Source organism: Archocentrus centrarchus, chromosome 14, assembly GCF_007364275.1.
Source record: "Archocentrus centrarchus isolate MPI-CPG fArcCen1 chromosome 14, fArcCen1, whole genome shotgun sequence".
In the NCBI taxonomy this organism is placed as follows: Eukaryota; Metazoa; Chordata; class Actinopteri; order Cichliformes; family Cichlidae; genus Archocentrus; species Archocentrus centrarchus.
The window spans coordinates 38,386,921-38,410,254 of record NC_044359.1 but is presented as its reverse complement, the minus strand read 5'-3'; the positions used below and the strand labels follow the sequence as shown (position 1 = coordinate 38,410,254).

Genomic DNA, 23,334 nt, shown 5'->3' with positions numbered 1-23,334 from the left:
TGTGAGACTGTGTTGAAGCTGATCCATACAGTAAAAACCTACAATTAACTACTTTTATCAATTCAGTCAAAAGTATAGGTATTAACAGATGCATGTGAGATTGTTGGGTTGTTAACAACACACTGACTTATGTGTTTTCATATGAAATATTGTTCACGAACTGTGTATCTGTAAGCAGTCTGTTGTATCCTACAAAGAGAATAAAAATGCTAGTGATGTCGATGTCCTCATTTAATTCAGCTTCAGTCCACCCTGCATTTTCTAATTCATCCTGGTTCATCCAGTCCTGTCCTTCCATAAATAACCAACGGATGCTCCAGTATCAGAGTTTCCTTTTCTTTTAAAACCTAGAAACCCAGTAAATCCATAAAGGTTTAAAGGGTCAGCACTGGCTGTGTTCCTTCAGAACGTAAATGGCAAGAATATATTTAAATAAATTAACTGTATGATTTTCTTTTACACAGTCTGGAAGGCCTTGGTTTGCGCAGGGATCATAACAGCAGTCGCCCCCACACAGTTCAGGTTCCCAGGGGTGAGCTTTGGAGGGGGGCTAGGGTTGGAGTGAGAGGCAGACATGGAAGTGGGTGTAAAAAGGTGTTCAGGAGTCTTGGGAATGGTCTGATGGCAATCAGGTGGCGACTGTGGGAAAGTGGAAGCCTGGGAGTTTTCCTGGAGGGCAGCCACAGCAGGAACACAGGTGCGCTGGCCTCTGGGGCCCGTGTTGTGCATCATGGACTGAGTGGAGGAGGTTCCTGAATGGGAGCTGCCAGAGCGAGATGAGGAGAGGGAGTTGGGCTTCACTAGTTTGGCTTTGGGTGCCTCTGCATCCTCCCTGAAATGAGAGCACAGCAGCATGATTTGCTAGCAGAGCGAAATTAAAATTGTTAAGGAAAAAGTGCAAAATGGTTTTGCTCTAGTAAAGTAGAAGTAAGATTTAAGTTATATTTACTTAGTTGGAGACAACAAACATTTGCTTTCAACTTTCTTGCTCTGTAAACATTCCAGTCTGGGTTATTAAAATTCATTCAAATAGCTAACAGTACAATTTATAAAAAGGAGTAAAAACTAACTGTTGTCATAGCAAATGCCATAAACGGATACTGTCATTTTGGGATTCATCAGTTTGAAGTTTTGGTTTCCTGCTGAAGTATTGCTGGGTCAGATGGGAAGTCCTATAGATCACTGTTTTAAATGTCTTTCAATGATTTGCAATGATGGCTGAAAGAATGACTGTATTATGTACAGCAATTATACTTATTTATTTCATAAAACTGTGGGGGGCAGAGAAAGATTCTCTGCATCAGATACCTGATTTCATTGGGGATCTCCTCTTCTTCATATTTCTTCATCTCCTTTTTGCAGAATACCAACCAGATGATGAGGATAATAAGCAGAGCACCAAAGGACACACCAACCACCGCACCTGCCACCACACCATTACCCCTTACATCTGTCCCAAAAATGACAAAACACACAAGTATTTGTGTAAGACACACTTCTATTATGTTGGTAGTGGAACCACCAATGCGTAAAATTCACCTTTGCCATTTTTAAATTGTATGCAATTTTGTTTAAATAAAGTATTTGTCTCCCAGTCTTAGTCTATTCCTAAAACCTATATAACACACCCTTTTATTAAAAAGACAAAGCCAGATATTTTTTAAAAAATATTCACCATCAGCTACAATTCATTTTCAAATATTGATGTGAGGTTGATTTTCAGTCAGATGGGTCACCTTACTGTGTGTGTGTGTGTGTGTGTGTGTGGGGGGGGGGGGGGGGGGGGGGGGGGGGGCGCTCATTGTGCTGCGAATTTCAGTTGTTAGCTACTGTAACAGATTGCTATCAACAGTTTGCTAGCAGGCACTGCCATTAGCACTAGCAATCGTTCTGTACCCCAGTTTGTGCTGAGAAATAAACCAACGGCTGTGATGAGCAACAAACTGTCATGATGAGGGGCTGTGTGCGGCGGGAGAGGACCCAAATGCAGGACTGACACAGACGTAAACTAAAACTGGTTTATTCTCAAAAATACAAAATACAAAAACTCGAAATCTCAACCAAGGCACAAAACAAACCGGAAGCCTGGGAGAACACGAAAAACAAAACACACAGCTTAAGGGGTGTTAATTTTTGGTGTTAATTTCATTAACACCAAAGCAGCTGAAACTCTGCGTCTTAACCGATCAGATCAATACTCCAGTTTATTCCAGTTTAACTGCCTTCACGTTATACTCTGATTGAAAGGTGTTCCTATAATTTTTTGAGCAGTGTTTAATGTTTGACATGACAAACATAAAACTGTCAAACTGTAGATATATTACTTAAGTTCAAATAAAATACATGACTTAACTTGGGTAGGCTTAAATATGTTTTGCTGATCATACTTACACACAATTCACAAACATTTTGCTACTGTATTGCAAGTTTGCTAACTTAGATGGCCTTATCTTGCTTATCTTAACTAAAATAATACAATTTTGTGTAAAAACAATTTTAATTCAAGTCAGATTAAATTTTTTCAGTGTAGATAAATCAAGCCCAGTTTCAATTTGCAGATGCACCATGGTGACAAAACAAAACAACAAAAGACCACACAGACCAAAATAAGCAGTTCAGGCCGTTGCCCAAGCCAAGGGGTTTGGCAAGGGAGACCACCCAGTTCAGGAGGCTGCCCAGATCACTGGACCTGAACTATGGGCCGAGTCCCACCATGGAGGGAAAGCAGTTCCCGCGTGGCCAGTGGCAAAGACTCCCAGGAAGCTTGGCTAGCAGTTGACAAAAGAGGCAACAGTACACCTCTGGCATAGATGACTTTGAACTCTAGAACTCGGGAGAATGTGTGAGTGTGTGTGAATGTTAGATAGAAAACACTTAAGCTTAGAAAGAAGTGCTTATATGAATGGGTTTGAATGGGTGAATGAGGCCTGTTGCATAAAGCACAGAGTGTTTAACGTAGAGTAGAAAAGCACTATATAAGAACCAGTCCATTTACCTTTTACCTGAGGAACAGGAACGGGTGCAGGGAGCTCAGGCATCCTAGCAGCCTTTAAAAGTGCAGGCAGTTAAGGTGCATAACACTCAGTCACAACGGAATCCAATGCAAAAACACAAGAAACAGTCTCATCTCCCTGTATTTACTATTTATGAGAATCATTATAGTGCAATAGTACAAGATCCAATGGAAATATTAATAACAAATAGATCGCCTGAGGCTTTGAATGCCTTGAGAGAAGATCTCAGGAAACAGAGATGGGATGAAGTCTATAAAGATGATGTGAATATTGCTTATGATTCATTTTTGAATTTGTTAACTGGTTTATATAATAAGAATTGTAAGTTAATCAAAATAGTAGGTAACACTAAGAAAAATTAAACCTTGGTTGACAAATGGGTTAAAAAATGCTTGTAAAAAAAGAATTATTTATATAGAAAGTTTTTAAAGTTAAGAACAAAGGAAGGCAAAAAAAAAGGAATACTATAGTACATTATTGGACAAGAATAAAGATAGTACAAAAGAAATATGGGGAATAATCAATAGAGTTGTAAAAAAGGAGAAAATGCAACTTAAAATTCCAAATCATTTTGTTCAAGATAATAAAGACGTCTATGATCAAAGTGATATAGCAAATGATTTCAATGCATTTTTTTGTAAATATTGGTCCTAAATTGGCTCAACAAATACCTAAAGTCCATCCATCCATCCATTCGCTTCCGCTTATCCTGGTCAGGGTCGCGGGGGGGCTGGAGCCTATCCCAGCTGTCATAGGGCGAGAGGCAGGGTACACCCTGAACAGGTCGCCAGCCTGTCACAGGGCCAACACAGAGAGACGAACAACCTTTCACACTCACATTCACTCCTATGGGCAATTTAGAATAGCCAATTAACCTAACCCCAGTAAGTGCATGTCTTTGGAATGTGGGAGGAAACCGGAGTACCCGGAGGAAACCCACCCAGGCTGTAGCTCAGTGGGTAGAGCAGGTCACCTACTGATTGGAAGGTCAGTGGTTCAATTCCTGGCTACTGCAGGCTGCGTGCCAAGGTATCCTTGGGCAAGATACTCAACCCCAAGTTGCTCTCCGACCGTTCCGTCGGAGTATGAATGTGAGTGAATGTTAGATACCTAAAGTCAAAAATGGTTATAATATTAGAAAAGCAATTGTTGATGATGTCGATAGTATTTTCCTTGAGAAAGTGGAGATGAATGAAATAATGCAAATTGTACAACAGTGTCCAAATAAGACCTTTAATGATTATGTTCATATGAATATAGCATTTATTAAAAGTATCATAGATTTAGTTATCGAAACATTCACATACAGGGGTTGGACAATGAAACTGAAACACCTGGTTTTAGACCACAATAATTTATTAGTATGGTGTAGGACCTCCTTTTGCGGCCAATACAGCATCAATTCCTCTTGGGAATGACATATACAAGTCCTGCATAGTGGTCAGAGGGATTTTAAGCCATTCTTCTTGCAGGATAGTGGCCAGGTCACGACGTGATGCTGGTGGAGGAAAACGTTTCCTGACTCGCTCCTCCAAAACACTCCAAAGTGGCTCAATAATATTTAGATCTGGTGACTGTGCAGGCCATGGGAGATGTTCCACTTCACTTTCATGTTCAGCAAACCAATCTTTCACCAGTCTTGCTGTGTGTATTGGTGCACTGTCATCCTGATACACGACACCGCCTTCAGGAAGACGTGCACCAACAATTTGTCCTCTTTTGAACTCTGGTATGTCACCATTAATGTTGTGTGCATTGTAATATTTTGAGCAAAACTGTGCTCTTACCCTGCTAATTGAACCTTCACACTCAATGTGCAATTAATGAAGATTGGCCACCAGGCTGGTCCAATTTAGCCATGAAACCTCCCACATTGAAATGACAGGTGTTTCAGTTTCATTGTCCAACCCCTGTATATATGCAATTTATCATTTAGAAAAGGGGTTTTTCCAGACCATATGAAAATTGCCAAGGTAATACCACTTTATAAAGGTGGAAATAAGCATGAATATTGTAACTATAGACCAATATCACTGCTTCCACAGTTTTCAAAAATTTTAGAGAAATTGTTCGTTACTAGATTAAATCAATTTGTCAATAGATATAGTATTTTAAGCAACTGTCAGTATGGATTTCGACCCAATCGTTCGACTGCAACAAGCATAACTGAATTAGTAAAAGAAATTTCAACTGCAACAGATTAAAAGCAATATTTAGTAAGTATATTTGTAGATCTTCAAAAAGCCTTTGACACATTCGATCATACATTATTAGATAAATTGTACATACAGTATATGGAATCAGAGGAGTGGCACATGAGTGGGTTAGAAGTTACTTGAAGGATAGAAAACAGTTTGTAGAAGTTAATAATAGAAAATCTGCTATTTGCAATATAAGTTGTGGAGTACCACAGGGATCGGTCCTGGGACCCATACTTTTCCTTATGTATATTAATTATATTACTACGGTTTCAAAATCACTGAAGTGTATTTTATTTGCAGATGATACATCTTTATTTTATTTAGGAGAAAATATTAAACAAGTGTTGGATATGGTTGGAAATTAATTTATAAAACTTAAAAGCTGGTTTGATAGTAATAGATTATTTTTAAATACTGATAAAACAATGTTTATGATATTTTATAATAGTAAAAAAGTATTGATGCTCGATTATATGTTGAAGGAGTAGAAATACAAAAACAAAAGAAATTAAATTTTTGGGTATTCTTATAGATGAACATTTGTCATGGAAAGCTTATATAAACTATATTAAAGTTAAAATATCCAAAAATATTGCTGTCTTAAATAAGGTAAAGGAATTATTAAATAAAAAAGCTTTGTATGTTTTGTATAACTCACTGATTGTTCCATATCTGACATATTGTGTGGAAGTGTGGGGTAGCACTCGTAAAACTCATGTACAGTAGATTCGATTCTTCTTTTACAGAAGAGAGCTGTTAAAATTATAAATGGAAGTGGATATAGAGATCACACAAATCCAATATTTATACAACTAAATTTATTGAAATTTAATGAATTGATAGAATACAATATTTTTTTTAAAAATGTACAAAGTGTATAAACAAATATTACCAATCAATATTCAACATAGATTTGTTAAAAGAGAAAGTAAATAAAATCTAAAAGGAACTGAAATTAAATAAAAAACAAGATTTAGAACAATGACTATGGAAAGATGTATTTCAGTTAAAGTCAGTTTATGGAACAATCTTGACAGTGAGATAAAATCTCAGTCTTTTATTTAAAAGAAATTTGAAAATTATTATGATGAAGCGGTATGGTACTGAATAAGTTGAAGTTTTGTATTTTTTGTTGTGTATTCTGTAACTTTGTATATTTGAAATATGCCAGTAACAGTCTTCCAAGCTGAATAGCTAAAATTTATTTTATTTTAGTTTTTGGTGTGTGTGTGTGTTTGTGTGAATGAGGGGCAGATATTTTAAGTTTATACTTCTTTCTGCTCCTTTTCATTCATGATTTTTTTTTCTTTTAGTTCTTTTAAGAATTATTCATATGTTGATTGAATGAAATAAAAGTAAAAATGAAAATGAAATGAAAATGCACAACTACACACACTAACCATGCCTGGAGACGCTTTAGTGTCTATATCAGTTCATTTCACCGGAGACAATCATGGCAGCAGGAAGCAAGCGTAAGTTACAAACTCACTCTTAGGAGCAAAAATAGGAGATTATAAAATTTGTGGAAGCAAATCTGTCATGTACGGCGGTGTGGCAGGCAGGAAGTGGACCCCAACGCAGGACACGAAAGACGGAGCTTTCAGCTTTATTTGGCGAGTGCAGAACAGAAAACAGGGCTGGACTGAACCAGCAGCAAATTCAGAAAAACAGAAGAATAACTTGACATGAATTCTGAGAACTAAGACAAAACAGAGACTGCACACAGCAGGGGGAGCAAATGACAACGACACGACAACAGGCAGAGAAAACCCGGGACTTAAATACACCGGAGGGCTGATGAGGGAAGAGGAAACAGGTGGGAACACAGGTGATGCTGATTACCTTGACAAGACTAGTGGAAGCAAAACTGAACACAACAGACAAGGACCAGACAACTATCAAAGTAAAACAGGAAGACAAAGATGCAAAAATAAGGAACTAGTAAGCAAAACATAACCAAACCCCACAATCAAAACCCAAAACAGAACGGACAAAATTAAGCAAACCAAAAACACACAGGGCCCTTGCACAAAATCCAGAGATGAAGCAGAAGAAACTGCCGCAGAATTCGATATTAGACCCCAAACTGTCGGATATTTTGAAGAATCTGATTTTATCCGACTTACGCTTAAGATGGATTTTCTTTCTAGTCGGATGAAATTCCATGGGCCATTTGAATCTGAGGTGATTTCTACTGTATTTGTGTATCTTATTTTGAAGGCATCTTTAAATGTTACCATGGTGACCAGAGAGGGTTGTGGGCAGAGAGGATGTTATTCATGCTGCGATGTTAGAGGACGCTGCTGATAGAGTTGCATATGAATACACAGTGGATTCACTTTTATTATTATTATTAGAAAATAGCACCTTTTTGATTACGGTCAAATCGTTTATTTTGACGCTTTTATCCGCCACACCTTAAAGGTCGGTCCGTGGAAATATTGCCTAACACTAAACCGGTCAAAGGCTCAAAGAAGGTTGGCGACCGCTGTGGTTTGCAGCATGTGTGAAAATAATTTACAGGTGAGGTCTACAACAACATGGGACAAGGAGGGCTCCTCATCCAAATTGTGTTCATTCATTTTTCAGAAAAAGTTGTTACTCACAGTGCAGCTTGACCTCCACTGTGCAGCTCTCTTCTCCCACATCATTGCTGGCTGTGCATTTGTAGACTCCGGTACTGTCCCTGGTCAAATTCCTCAATGTCACAATCTCTGGGTTTTTCAAATCTGAAGTACCAAGAATGACATGACAGTATCTGAGTGTGTACTACTGGTTTATACTGTAGTTTAAACTTAAGTTGATTTCTACTGAAATAAATGTCTCTAAATTTAAGATCACATAAACAAATAACCATAGCCACTGTCTGTATAGTAGTACATGATGTGCATGATCTACACCGTCTATAAAGCAGCTGTGAAATCACAACTGCATCTCTGTTACCAGGCAGTCTAAGTAAAATGTGGTTGCACACTGCTCCTATAGTGTAATGTGTGTGTGTGTGTGTGTGTGTGTGTGTGTGTGTGTGTGTGTGTGTGTGTGTGTGTGTGTGTGTGTGTGTGTGTGTGTGTTGCATAAAAGAAAGAAATCCTAGATACATCTGTCAGGCAGACTTACCTATCAGGGCCAGTGGAGGCAGCTTGCCAGCATATTTGCCCTTGTCCAGTACTTTCTCCCATTTGTAGTGGATGGGATCTGAGCCATCAGCAGACCTGCAGCTCATCTTAACATCACCACCCTCCAACAATTTGCCCTCCATCCAGCACTGTGGCTTAGAGGGCTTCACTGTAGACAGCCAGATACACATACAGATATTCTTAAATGCTCTTTCTTTACTCACTCATTCCCTTTGGAATGTATTACATGTATATACTGTTCAGATTTCATTTCTTCACAGTATGGTTCAGGTCAGTTGACCCAGGCCAAGAATTCCCTCATGGTAAGTGTTTATACCAAATTTATTTAGACCATATAAGTAGCCTATATGACATGATAAGATTTAATGTCTAAGACAGCAGATACAGTATAGTGTATTTTCTAGAATTTACTACACTTTTGGGGGAAAACCTCTATTACCATTCCATATCATATCCTGTTTTAACTAAGACATGAAAACTTAACAGAAATGAATATAACTGTACTGACAAATAAACAGCAGCACCAAGAGCTCACAAATAATTAACTGGAGTTATAATGTTATCACTCACTGACTCCCAATATATAAAATAAAATATATATTTTCTGCACTATTAATATCATGTCTTGCCACATTGTTGAATTTTACCGTGATTTTTCTCACCTTTGTGTCATCATCTGATAACATCTCAGAGATCATTTTGTACACACACACACACACACACACACACACACACACATCTTTTCAGCCCTGTTGTAGTCTTAGTGTCTGTGTACAGACTCTCCATACTGTTTGGGACAAAGAAACCCGACCACAGGGGTTTGATTTGATTGTAAATCATACAATCAATATGTGAATGAAGTGCAGACTTTCAGCTTTTCTGGTTGTTTTAAAGAAAATTAGCATGAACTCAAGAATTACAGCAATTCTTATACACAGTCCAGCTTTATCAGAGGTTCAAAATTAATCAGACCGACTAATATAAATGTAAATGAAAACCCTTTTTTTGTTTTCAGTCCTCTCCGTGAATTACCAGATTATCATTGAGGACAAATTTGTGTGTCCCAACGATCCCGGGGGTCATGTCGTACGACCTGCCTGCCCTCTCTTACCCCCTCCCGGAGCTGCAGAATTTCATCAGCACACTGACCTGTTAACTCTTTCTGTTTTCCTGCTAAAGGTAGCGCCGGCTGCATGACCTCAGAAGAAGAAGAAGAAGAAACAGCCTTTATTGTCCCACAGAGGGGAAATTTGGGTGTAACAGCAGCCGCAGTTATTATAAATATAAGTAAAAATATAATAATTCACACTATTAAGAAAAGAATATAAATATATATAAAATCAACAAACAAGATTAACCTTAATACTACTAATAATAACACTATATACAATGTGCATGATGTGCCGGACTATTTACAGTATATTATATATTATCCTACATTGTGTAGGTTATTGTGGTTTTTGTTGGGAGCAGTGATGATTATAAAGTCTTACAGCTGCTGGGAGGAAGGATCTACGATAACGCTCCTTTGTGCATTTAGGATGCAGCAGTCTGTCACTGAAGGAGCTCTCCAGCTCAGCAACAGTTTCATGCATGGGATGGGAGACCTTGTCCATCAGTGATGTTATTTTGGTCAGAGTCCTTCTGTCTCCCACCACCTGCACTGAGTCGAGAGGACATCCTAGGACAGAGCTGGCTTTCCTGATGAGCTTGTCTATCCTCTTCCTCTCAGCTGTAGATAAGCTGCTGCTCCAACATACTGCTGCATAGAAGATGGCTGATGCCACCACAGAGTCATAGAAGGTCTTCAGGAGTGTCCCCTGCACTCCAAAAGACCTCAGCCTTCTCAGCAGGTAGAGTCTGCTCTGACCCTTCCTGTAGAGCGCATCAGTGTTATGAGTCCAGTCCAGTTTATTGTTTAGGTGAACACCCAGGTACTTATAAGAGTCCACTATCTCAATGTCCACTCCCTGGATGTTCACCGGTGTCCGTGTGGTGGGTCTGCGCCTGCGGAAATCCACCACCAGCTCCTTGGTTTTAGCGGCGTTGATCAGGAGGTGGTTCCGCTGGCACCAGTCCACAAAGTCCTGAGTCCACTGTCTGTACTCTGAGTCATCCTCACCTGTGATGAGGCCAACTATGGCAGAGTCGTCAGAGAACTTCTGCAGATGGCAGCGTGGGGAGTTGATGGAGAAGTCTGCAGTGTAGAGGGTGAAGAGGAACGGTGCCAGCACAGTTCCCTGTGGGGCCCCCGTACTGCAGACCAGCCTGTCAGAGACACAGCCCTGTGTCCTCACGTACTGTGGGCGGTCAGTGAGGTAGTCCAGTATCCACTCGGAGATGTGGTGGTCCACTCCTGACAGTTCCAGCTTGTCTCTCAGAAGTCCTGGCTGGATGGTGTTAAAAGCACTGGAGAAATCAAAGAACATGATCCTCACAGTGCTTCCAGGCTTCTCCAGGTGGGTCAGAGCTCGGTGCAGGAGGTAGATGATGGCGTCATCCACCCCGATGCCAGGCCGGTAGGCGAACTGCAGCGGGTCCAACGAAGACGACACCATGAGGCGTAGATGGTTGAGGACCAGCCTCTCGAGGGTCTTCATTAGATGCGATGTCAGGGCTACCGGCCTGTAGCTGCTAAGATCCTTTGGATGTTTGGTCTTTGGTACCGGTACCACACAGGAGGTCTTCCACAGTTGTGGTACTTTCCCCAGCTTCAAGCTCAGGTTGAACATGTATCCCATGATGCCACACAGCTGATCTGCGCAGCACCTCAGGAGCCTGGAGCTGATGCCGTCTGTACCAGCAGCCTTTCGCACCTTGATTTTACGTAGCTCCTTCCTCACATGATGAGTTGAGAGGGACAAGATGGAGGTGGGGGGTGGGGGTTGTGAGATGGAGTCCTCAGAAGTGAAGGGGGTGGGTGATGGCTGAGAGCTGAGAGGTGTGAGGTCCCAAGAAGAAGAAAGGTTGGCAGTCATTAAAGATGGTGGGGCTGACAGCGGGGGGGACTGGGCTGGGGGAGGGGTGGGTGGCTGGTCAAACCTGTTAAAGAACTGGTTCAGGTTGTTAACCCACTCTAAGTCTCCCACAATCCTAGGGCTTGGTTTGTGGCCTGAAATTGAGTTCAAACTCCTCCAAACCCCACTGATGTTGCTCTGCTGTAGCTGGTCCTCCATCTTCTTCCTGTAGATGTTTTTTCCATCCCAGACACCTGTCCCCCCTGTTTGTGTTTGTCTCTATGTCTGTGTTTCTTGGATGGGTGTTCTGTTAACTGTAATTTCCCCGTTGGGGACTAATAAAGGCATTCGTATTCGTAACCCTTCTGGAATTGCACATGTTAAATAAGGTTTCCATTGTTTCCCCTGCTATTAGTTATTCCCTGTGATTCTCCCATTGATTCACTTCTCCTTCTCCTCAGGATTCACCCGGACCCCCTTTATGCAAGTGTCTAGTGGTTACATGGATGACCGTCTCTGTAAATCATGAAACCCTGCAGAAGATGGTAAATGGACTAGTTCTTAAATAGTGCTTTTCTACTCTATCTGAGCACTCAAAGCGCTTATAAAACACGTTTACATTCACCCATTCAAACCCATTCATACAAGCACTTCCATGTGTAACTAAGCTAAGTGCTTTTATTGTCTAACATTCACACACATTCACACTCCAACGTTTGCATCAGAGAGCAACTTGGGGTTGAGTATCTTACCCAAGGATAATTTGGCATGCAGCCCGGAGCAGCCAGGAACCGAACCGCCAACCTTCCGATTAGTAGGTGCTCTGCTATGGAGTAAGATAACTCCATAGCAGAGCTGTGTGCACAATTCTAACATTCGTATTTGTAATTGAGAAACTGTGTGGATTAGGATGGTTTTTCTGTGAGTATGAATCTAAAAGCTGTGAGTGCAGTCTTGTGAATACAACTCTAATTTCTTCGACTCTGAACTCCTCCCCTCTGTGTGGACACGAATCCAAGTTTGTGGGTACGAGTAGAAAAGTGTTGAAATGATGTCACAGGGCGGAGTAATCGATCCTCCATTATACCAAACACAGCAAGCTCTAAATTCAAAGATGGCTGAGGACAGTGGACCAGGTGGAGCTACCAGGTACTGTAGTCGGGCCCAGAGCCTGGGCTCTGGAATCAGTCCTCTGGAGAGGGGCTGACCTCAGATTTAGTCTGGAGTTGCCCTCGGGTGGGTATCCTTGTATCCCCTCAGCTTTCTGCCTGTACGTCGTATCTTTTGTGAATAAAGTATGGGTTTAAAAGGCTTGCAAATCATTGCATTCTGTTTTATTTACATTTTATTCAGTGTTTCGACCAGTGAACAGCTTCATGCTGGGGAACAGGTCCTGTGTCATGCGGTGCTGTGGCTGGCAAGGCAGAGAGGACCCCCACTCAGAGGCGTGAACTGATCTTACACTTCAGCTTTAATAGCAAATGTAGCAGCAGCACAACACTATTAACTCACATGCAAACATGAAACTTAAACTTAGACTTGGCTTGAACATAAACTATAGCGTAGACATGAACATGAACGCAGACATAAACATGAACCGAAAGCGCACAACAGGGAAGTCCTGACAACAGCAATGATGACTACACTGACGAGGACACAAGAAAGAACTGACACAGACTGAGGACTTAAATATAGACACGGGATAATGAGAGGATCGCGAACAGGTGGACACACAGCTGGGAATTATTAAAAAAGACACGACCAGGATGAAAACTAAACACAAGGCAGCGAAGACTAAGACTAACAAAGTAAAACAGGAAACAACCGAATACCAAGACAAACGAGGCAAAGGATTCAGACACAGAGGAACTAAACAGTCACTGGAGAACAGAGATGTGGGGAAGACAAGAACACAGGGATTCAATATAACTAACTATAACTAATAACAAAATACAGAACACTAACCAACTAAGAATCTAAACAATAAGTAAATTTGGAAACACAAAGAAAAAACCACAAGGGCAAGAACACAAAACGCTGGGCACATGGCCCAGGACCGTGACATCCTGACTGTTATTTGTCCTTATGCACCAAACAACAGCTGATGGTACTCAGCCTTCTTGGAGTTGCTGGGCAGAGTGCTTGAAGGTGCTCCATCCGGTGACTCTGTTGTCCTACTGGGAGACTTGGAGACCTGGAGGGGTGTGACTGGGAGGAATGGCCTGCCTGATCTGAACCCAAGCAGTGTTCTTGTTATTGGACAAACCACAGTTTGTCCATAATGAACATCATGTTCAAACATAAGGATGTCCATAAGTGCATGTGGCACCAGGACACCCTAGGCTGCAGGTCGATTATCGTTTTTTAAAATCGTGTCATCAGATTCAATTTTTCAATTCAACTCAGTTTTATTTATATAGCACTAAATCACAACAAACAGCCGCCTCAAGGTGCTTTACATTGTGTGTAAAGACCCTACAATTATACAGACAAAACCCAACAGTCAAAACGACCCCCTGTGAGAGAAACCGAAGAAAACGGAGAAAACAGAGAAACCGAAGCGGCAGAAAGGGGGTGCAGAGAAGTTACTTTCAAAGAAATTGAAGAGTGTCACTGTAGATGCTACAAACTGTGTAAAGATCACAGACACGTTCACTGCTGTAGCCTCCACGTCCTCTGTAACAGCAATGCTCCAGCAACAGCAGGCTGTAGGTGAAGACAGCAGCAGGGACAGGCAGAGGAGCAGCCAGAGGTGCAGGCTTTGGACACCGAGGGACAGAGTGAGCGGGAAAGCGTAGTACGTAAGCAGGTAGTAACGTTAGGATAATACAGGGACTTTGAGGTGATGGATGTAACTTTAGCTCTATTGCATGAGAATAATGAGCAATGGCAATTGATTAGTACCAATATGTATTGGTATTTGCATACTTCCCAAAATCTGGCAGCCACGGCACCTTAATCTGATAAAATAGAATAGAACAGAATAGAATAGAATGCCTTTATTGTCATTATACAGGATGTACAATGAGATTGGAGGGCCACTCCTGTTCAGTGCCATGTAACAGAAAATCAAACTCTCTAAAATAAAAATATTATAAAAATATTATAATCTAGTATAATCAATATAATCAAGAGATAAAATAGCAAACGGTCAAGGCCGAGGAGTGTTGGATGAGCAGCAAGTGTCCATTTTAGGCTACATCACAGCATTTTAGATATTTAGGTTAAAGGTGTGTTGAAAGGCTGCACAGTGGTTTGAATTTGTAGCCTCTGTGCTGGTTAAATATGTTTAAAAAAAAACTCAAACTGGTGAAATAACAGATTTTAAAACTGCTAAATGATACGTAAAAGCTTTGTAATTTAAGCTTTACTAAAGTAAGTGTAAAAAACGTATAAAAGTGTTATTAGCAAAAGGTATGCTCACACTGACTAAGAGTAAGACAGTGTCAAATGCTATTAAGACATAGTTGTGTGCTGGTCTAAGACAAAAATGCCAGGGTTGATTTTTTGTCCCAGTCCAGCCCTGTTTTGTGTTTTCTGGTCAGGAGAGCCTAATAATCTGACTTACACAGTATGACACTACACTGAATCTACTTTAATAAACAGGAATTTAATTTTACATAAAGAACTACATATTGTGCTGAACCTAATTAGTTTTCTTAGTGCTTTTCAAAATGACATTTTATTTCTTTACATTGGTCCATGATTTGGTTTGTATTTGGGAAGAAGCAACTTACTAACCACAAACATGGTGTATAGCAGCGTGGACAAAACTGGTGCACAGCTCTTACGCTAATCACTGATCACTGAGATCCCTGTTGTGGAGCAGGGAGTGGAATCACATTTATGCCACTGATATATTGGATAGGAAAGAGGTATTGGCTCTTTTTATAGAACTCCTGTGCATTTTAAATGACCTCATTTGCCTTAATAACCATTTTCTAAAGGCAGTAACAGCCTGTTGATCAAGGAGGGGGGTGACATTCCCTCCCTCCTAGATTTGGGGTGGCACTAGCTCAGGAGGTAGAGCGGGTCACCTACTATTGGGAAGGTTGGTGGTTTGATCCCTGGCTGCTCCACTCTGCATGCCAAATCCTGGGGCAAAATCCTGAACCCAAAGTTGCTCTCCAATGCAACCGTCAGCGTTTGTGTGTGAAGATAGTGAATGAGGCATGTTCTGTAAGTGCTTTGATTGCTCAAAGTAGAGTGGAAAAGCCCTGCACAAGAACCATCAGTAACAATCAGTAAGGAAACTCAGCCACAAAGTGGCAGCTCTGTAACAGTGCAGGGCACAGAGTGCTGAGGTACATAGTGCATAAAAGTTGCTCAAAAAATGCAACTTTTATGCACTACATGACATGAGCAGTTCCAACAATGTATAGTTGGCCCATAAAGTGTATACTGACTGCTCTAATCCAAATAGCTTCATATAATGACACTTTCACTTTGTATAGTATTCTCATGTGTCTTCTTCTCCTGATCTGTAGTTACTCTAAAGTGTTGTCTGCTACTTACCGAGAACTATGAGACTTATGGTGCTCCAGTGGTACTGTGCACCAGTCTTCACTTTGCAGCTGTACTCTCCAGAGTCTGTCAGTGACAAATCACTGATCAGCAAAGAGGCATCACCTTTTAAGTACTCTCCAGCAAAAGCTACACGACCACGTTCTCCTTCATTTGGGTCAAAAACCCGTCCAGCAAAGTAGGTAATCACCTGGTGGCAGGAAATGAAATGGGTGGGTAATAATGGCAGTAGTTTGTAACATGTTAAGCAAGGTAATGCACATATAGGAAGAGCAAGAATATCCAGTTTCTCTACAACAACTAGCAATTCTAGTCAAACTTCTTCTCCATGACTTCTGCTTCTTTATGCTCATAATGTCTAATAATTAAGTCTTGGAATTAATCAATATAGTACCAATGCCAAAGAGACATTGTTGCCATTTTGTTTGTATCCCTGGAGTAGGATTACACAAAAACTACTATGCTGAATTTCATGAAAGTAGGTGGAGCATGTGCAAAGGAAGAACTATTTTTAAATTTTGCTGTGGATGAAAAAGATTGTGTAAAAATATCAGATTTTGCTGTTTTTGGTTGAAGAGTTTGTATAATTGAACAGTGAACTTTCGGCTCAAATCTGCACTCTAAAAATCTTTATTTCTTATCTTTGCATTTAACAGGAACAACTCAAAATACATTTATTGCACCGGTTATAGAGAAATGCTGTTTTCTATCTGCACCAGTATGATGTCTTTTCATGTGGTACTTAGACTATTTTCTACTTAAATGACTAAATACTGTATATTTGCACAGTAAACCAAAATAGAAAAACTAGTTTTCTGTGTGAGGCTGATTTTTAACTTATATGATTTTCAGAGAAGTTATGCAACAGATGGAAAAGTTAATAATTTCCTCTTTACTGTCTTTGAATAATAATTTTATTATAATTTTATAATAATTTTGAATAATCTTCACTGTTATCTATAAGTAAAAACTGTTTATTTGATGTTCATAGGAATTATTTTTGGTTTTCAGAGCCTGTCTTCTATTGGCCTGACAATGTTTATATGTTTATTATTAAAAATTCCAAAATTATGGAATAATAAAAGCATATAATAAAAAAGTAGTCGATCCTAAATAGACATTCAAGCTCATGCATAAAGAGACACATACCACTCTCTGCCTGTTGGTTGGCTTCAGAAGCAGCCATTCAATGTCCAGAGTGGGGTCGTCACCAACCCAGAACTGATGGTGGCAGGGCAGTGTGGCATTGTCTCCAACAACTTTCTTCATCTCTGTCTGTGCACGTGTCATTAGCACACCCAGCAGAACTGCAGAGAAACAGAGGACTTCAAGATCATTGCTCACTGCAGCAGATATCAACACAAACAGAGTTATACAACTCAAATCCAAATCCAACACTGTTCTCTTACTTCACAGCTATGACGTCATGTGAAGGTGACAGAGGCTTTTCTGGATCTGTGGTATTTCAGTCTGAATTTGTGAGATTTGTACCCAATGTACCAACAATATGAACTTCAGTTTCAGTCTTGCAAACTCCTTAACATCCTGCATGAATAGATGCTATCGAATTATTATTCCTTCACAATCAACTATATGACCAGAGGTGACATGGTCCTGGGCAGAATGCCCAGCATTTTGTGTTCTTTCCTTTGTGGTTCTGTTTCATTGTTTCAGTTTACTTATTGTAAACAGATTCTTAGTTTGTGTAGTGTTTTGTTATTAATTATAATTATTTATATATTATTGACTGTGCAGATGTTTCTTCAAATCTGATGTAGTGTTTTTGAAGCTAGATAGCACTTTGTCACCAGCACAGAGCGCACAACTAACCTTGATGTTGTCATCTTTAGCTGACACAAACTCACAATAGTGCCTGTATCTCTCTTCTCCCTCCATTGTTTACGTTTGTGTCTCTGTGTGCTATTATTGTCCTCATGCTCAAAACAGGACTTAATTGTCACAATGGCCAGACGTCACTCCCTGAGACGCAAGAAGAAAGCAAAAATATATCTTTGTACTGAGGAAAATGACAAAAATAGTAACGCAGTGATTTGGATAAGTAACTTTAATCTGATTACTGGACTGCAAATAGTAACACGTTGGATTACTCGTTACCAAAGAACATAGTCAGATTAGAGTAACGCGTTACTGACATCACTGATTGTCCTAGCACAGAACCCTGTGGAACTCCATAATTAACCTTAGTGTCTGGAGAAGACTCCCCATTTACATGAACACATTGGAGTCTATGAGATAAATATGACTCAAACCACTGCAGTGCAGTACCTTTAATACCTATAGTATGCTCTAATCTCTGTAATAAAATGTTATGGTCAACAGTATCAAAAGCTGCACTGAGGTCCAACAGGACAAGAACAGAGATGAGTCCACTGTCAGAGGCTCTAAGAAGATCATTGGTAACCTTCACTAATGCTGTTTCTGTACTGTGATGAATTCTGAAACCTGACTGAAACTCTTCAAATAAACCGTTCCTCTGCAGATGATCAGTGAGCTGTTTTACAACTACTCTTTCAAGAATCTTTGAGAGAAAAGGAAGGTTGGAGATTGGCCTATAATTAGCTAAGACAGCTGGGTCAGTGATGGCTTTTTAAGCAGAGGTTTAATTACAGCCACCTTGAAGGTCTGTGGTACACAGCCAACTAATAAAGACTGATTGATCATTTTTAAGATTGAAGCATCAATAAATGGAAAGACTTGTTTGAACAGTCTAGTAGGAATGGGATCTAACAAACATGTTGCTGGTTTGGAGGAAGTAACTATTGAAGTTAACTCTGAAAGATCAACTGGAGCAAAAGAGTCTAAACAAATACCAGCAGTGCTGAAAGCAGCCGAACATGAAGATAAATCTTTGAGATGGTTATGAATAATTTTTTCTCTAATGTCTAAAATTTTATTTGTAAAGAAATCCATGAAGTCACTACTAGTTAACGTGAAAGGAATACTCGGCTCTACAGAGCTCTGACTCTTTGTCAGCCTGGCTACAGTGCTGAAAACAAACCTGGGGTTGTTCTTATTTTCTTCAATTAATGATGAATAGTAAGATGTCCTAGCTTTACGGAGGGCTTTTTTATAGAGCAACAAACTCTTTTTCCAGGCTAAATGAGCATCTTCTAATTTAGTGAGACGCCATTCCCTCTTCAGCTTTCGGGTTATCTGCTTTAAGCTGTGCGTTTGTGAATTATACCACAGAGTCAGGCACTTCTGATTTGAAGCTTTCCTTTTCAGAGGAGCCACAGTATCCAAAGTTATACGCAGTGAGGATGTAAAACTATTGACGAGATAATCGACCTCACTGGGAGCAGAGTTTAGGTAGCTGCTCTGTACTGTGTTGGCACTGAAGAGCATAACAATGAAGGAATTAGATCCTTAAACTTAGTTACAGCACTTTCAGAAAGACTTCTACTGTAATAAAACTTATTCCCCACTGCTGTGTAATCCATTAAAGTAAATGTAAATGTTACTAAGAAATGATCAGACAGGAGGGGGCTTTCAGGGAATACTGTTAAGTCTTCAGTTTCTATGCCATATGTCAGGACAAGATCCAGAGTATGATTAAAGTGGTGGGCATGCTTGTAACCAGGTGTCATTACTGCCAACGTGAATTATGATCCTACCCAATCTAGGTTTACTTTTAGCCAGCAGTTTCAAATTTCCTTGAATGTCGCCTGCTCTGGCCCCTGGAAGAGATTTGACTATGGTCGCTAGTGTCATTAGCTTCGCGTTTCTCAAAGTCGCCAATAACCAGAGTTTGTTCCTCGGCAGGTGTGTCGCAGAGTGCGGAAAAACGGTTAGAGACGTAAACAGGTTGGTGGTGTACCCGGGGGGTTCTGTTTAGGACTGGAGTGGTGGCCTAGGGGAGAAGAAGAGGGTTCGTCACTGAGAGGACCCTGGTTCAAATCCTCGGGCTGGCATCACTGTGGGTCCCTGAGCAAGCCCACCCCCCCAGGTTGCTCCCCGGGCGCCCTTTGGCTGCCCCCTGCTCCATGCTGTGCTGTGTGTACTACATACTCCATGTGTGTGATGGGTTAAATGCAGAGAATGAATTTCACTGCATGTAAATGTATGTGACAAATAAAGCTCTTTCTTCTTCTTCTTCTAGGACTACGCTTCCTCCTCACAGGCCCTTTTTCCAGGGACAGAGTTCCAGTATTTGAACCATTCAGCGTTTTTTTCCCACCACCAAAACACTCGGTGCTCGGCCAAAAAACGGGTTCAACTCCGGCCCCTCAAGCTAGCTGGTCTGGAACCAAGAATATGTGATGAAAGCAGCAGAAGGGCGTGACTCTGCCGTCTCAACATCAAGTTTTCTACCATATTACATGTGTATTACATGAGGGAAGTGAAGCGATTTTCACGGCTGTGAATTAGGTTGGGCTCTAAGGCTGAACTTGCTGCTTTGTATCAGTTCGTATCACAGATAAAAGAACACAAAGTGCGTACTTGTCGTCTTGCTCTAATCTCTGTCTGTGTTTCCATGCTGCAGTAGTTTGGTTTGGACCCTAAAACGTATTTGCAGCACAGAAATGGGAGCGTGTTCTCCCACGTTTGTGTGCTTCGGCTTCCGTGTCCAGACGAGGACCCGCCCACACTCATACGTAAAGGAGCAGTTCACAGAAACACGGTGGGAACGCGGCCCGTTCTTAAGCGTTTCGCCGGTTCATTGAAACAGACACCAGCACTGGCACCTCAGCAGTGGAAACGTAGCATCAGTGCATCATGGGAACCCCCCCAGCAGCCTAGGTCTATTGCAGCATAACTAAGGGAGGGTTCAGGGTCACCTGATCCAGCCCTAACTATAAACTTGATCATAAAGGAAAGTTTTAAGCCTAATCTTAAAAATAGAGAGGGTGTCTGTCTCCTGAATCCAAGCTGGGAGCTGGTTCCACAGAAGAGGGGCCTGAAAGCTGAAGGCTCTGCCTCCCAGTCTACAACCCCAATTCCAATGAAGTTGGGATGTTGTATAAAACATAAATAAAAACAGAATATGATGAATTGCAAATCCTATATTCAATTAAAAACAGTACAAAGACAAGATACTTAATGTTCAAATGGATAAACTGGGGTGGCTGTAGCTCAGTAGGTAGAGCAGGTCACCTACTGATCAGAAGGTCAGCGGTTCGATTCCTGGCTACTCCAGGCTACATGCCAATGTATCCTTGGGCAAGATACTTAATCCCAAGTTGCTCTCTGACCGTCCTGTCGGAGTATGAATGTGTGTGACTGTTAGCTAATTAAAAGCATTTAGCTTAGTAAACATGGAAGTGCTTGTATGAATGGGAGTGCATGGGTGAATGTAAAACATGTTGTATAAGCGCTTTGAGTGCTCTGACTGAGTAGAAAAGCGCTATATAAGAACTAGTCCATTTACCATAAACTTTATTGTACCAGCTCAGTTATTACTTTAAATGGTAATTTTTTTTTAATATATGTATATAAATACCGGATACATGCATCACCTGAGCTGTCAGCTCCACCCCGTCCACTGTCCTCAGCCATCTTTGAATTTGGAGCTTGCTGTGTTTGATATAATGGCGGGTCGATTACTCTGCCCTGTGACGTCATTTCAACATTTTTCTACTCGTACCCACAAACTTGAATTCGTGTCCACACAGAGGGGAGGAGTTCGTAGTCAAAGAAATTAGAGTTGTATTCACAAGGCTACACTCACAGCTTTTAGATTCATACTCACAGAAAAACAATCCTAATCCGCACAGTTTTCAAATACAAACACAAATGTTAGAATTAAATTATCTTACTCCATACAGGAGGGATGGGAAACTATGCCATGCTGCTAGTGAGTCAGCTAAGAGCTAGGCTGTTAGAGAATTCCCAAAAGCTAAACAAATAATGTGAATACAGGTGATTCAGTAGAAAGTGTGGTTGGGATAAAGCATGGGAAGATTACACTGAAATATGTTATCTAGAAAAATCAAGCTGCACAGATTATACAGCTAATAATCAGGTCATGATTGTAAATGAGAACTGGTTCTCAAACATTTTACCTGGTAAAATAAATAAATACAATAGACACAGCAATGCACCACTGTGCTCAGGAACAAACGGTGATACGATACTGCAGTGAGAGCCAACACCAAGTGACAGCACGAACCCATGTAGGCAAAGGGAGAACATGGAAACTTCATAGACACCAGCTAGGATTTTAACGACGAACCTTCTTGCTATGAGGCAACAATGCTAACCACTCTCTATGTGCCTTACAGTACCAGGTATTCCCAGGTGGTATGCAAGTGCTATCCTCGCCCAACCCTGCATATCTCCTGAAATCAGATCAGATTGGGTGTGCTCTCAGCGATATGGCCCTAAGCCAAAATTTTACTGTTAAAAACAAACAAACAAAGGATTCTTGCCTGTGAGAAAACTAATATACACATGCATAGATAATTTCCCTCTCACTCTAAAGTTTATTTCACCTGTCAGGGGGCTGAAAGTTTATGGTTGTGACAGTCCAGACAAACAGTTCACCACGTACATAACAATTACATAAATGGCATACACCTATTGTTTTAAAATATGTCAGTCACATCCCCTAATAATTGTGTGTGTGAACATTGTGTTGCTGCGTGCTCACAAACATTTAGTAACCAAATTAGTTGCTGTGTAGCAACAGTGCTAAAACCTACCATGCTAACAAAAGACAGCTAGGTGACATTTACTGATGAACTGGTTAAAACAAAACAGTTCATCAAAGGGGAACACAATAAATACACAACTGAAAAGATTAAACTGGTGTCATTTTGACTAGAGGACATCTCTCCCACAGTATCAGCTGAGGGACAGTGCCACCACAGTTACAGGCTAACCTACCTAGATTACTATAACATTGAACCACTATATATACCTTAAACATTCAGGGAGTGTAACCTGCCCTGGTTACATTAACAATATCCTCAAACAGAGAGGACTCATGATACAATGGGTATGATCCAGAGGGGCTATCAGCTTACCGGCCACAGCAGGAAACTAACTGAGACTGGCACTGCTGACTGGCAGGAAATTATCCAGAGGCTGAGGATGAAAGCCTAAGCTTCTTATTGATTCTCCTTTTATTTATATATCCTTCCTTGGACACTGATCAGCTGTACGGACTGTGACGCACTGCTGGCCTGACATCTTTGTGCCCAGTGTGTGAGAGCAAAAATAGAAGGTACAAATTTTCCTGTGCTAAATTCAGATTTGCTTTACTGCAAAGAGGAAGTATGTCAGTAATTGTGTCAGTAATTGTGCAAACACATGTGGAAACAGTGCCACATGTGATTTTCCTGCTGGTGGGATGGCTCAGCTCTGTTAGGTGGGACACATCTGATCTGAGGGGTCAAAGGAGGCACACACGCATGAAGCAGGAGTTCATCTCAGCTGCTCAGGCCATGATCAGTCCATGGAGACAGCTTCGAGACTGGCAGCCAGCTGCCATTAATTCTACTCAGTCAGCAGTTATGAGTCCAACAGGATTTTCATCTAT

The 23,334-nt window shown here is 40.8% G+C and overlaps 1 protein-coding gene across 1 annotated transcript; it reads right to left on the bottom strand.

The window, feature by feature from the left end:
• Nucleotides 1-456: 456 nt before the first annotated feature.
• LOC115791509 (CXADR-like membrane protein) lies at nt 457-21,350 on the bottom strand. The gene is made up of 7 exons (XM_030745588.1): nt 21,311-21,350; nt 16,983-17,140; nt 15,825-16,023; nt 8,333-8,500; nt 7,822-7,944; nt 1,309-1,450; nt 457-832 (listed from the first exon to the last, which is right to left on the bottom strand). Exons 1-7 carry the CDS (start codon nt 21,348-21,350, stop codon nt 457-459), a joined length of 1,206 nt encoding a protein of 401 aa, XP_030601448.1.
• Between the last annotated feature and the right edge of the window lie 1,984 nt (nt 21,351-23,334).

Excerpts from the sequence above, each read along its gene's own strand:
- LOC115791509 (XM_030745588.1), bottom strand. The coding sequence starts at position 21,350 with ATGGCTGAGGACAGTGGACGGGGTGGAGCTGACAGCTCAG. Across the intron at positions 7,945-8,332 it reads GCCTCCACTGGCCCTGATAG|ATTTGAAAAACCCAGAGATT; the intron begins GTAAGTCTGCCT and ends TTGGTACTTCAG. Across the intron at positions 833-1,308 it reads GAGATCCCCAATGAAATCAG|GGAGGATGCAGAGGCACCCA; the intron begins GTATCTGATGCA and ends CTCTCATTTCAG.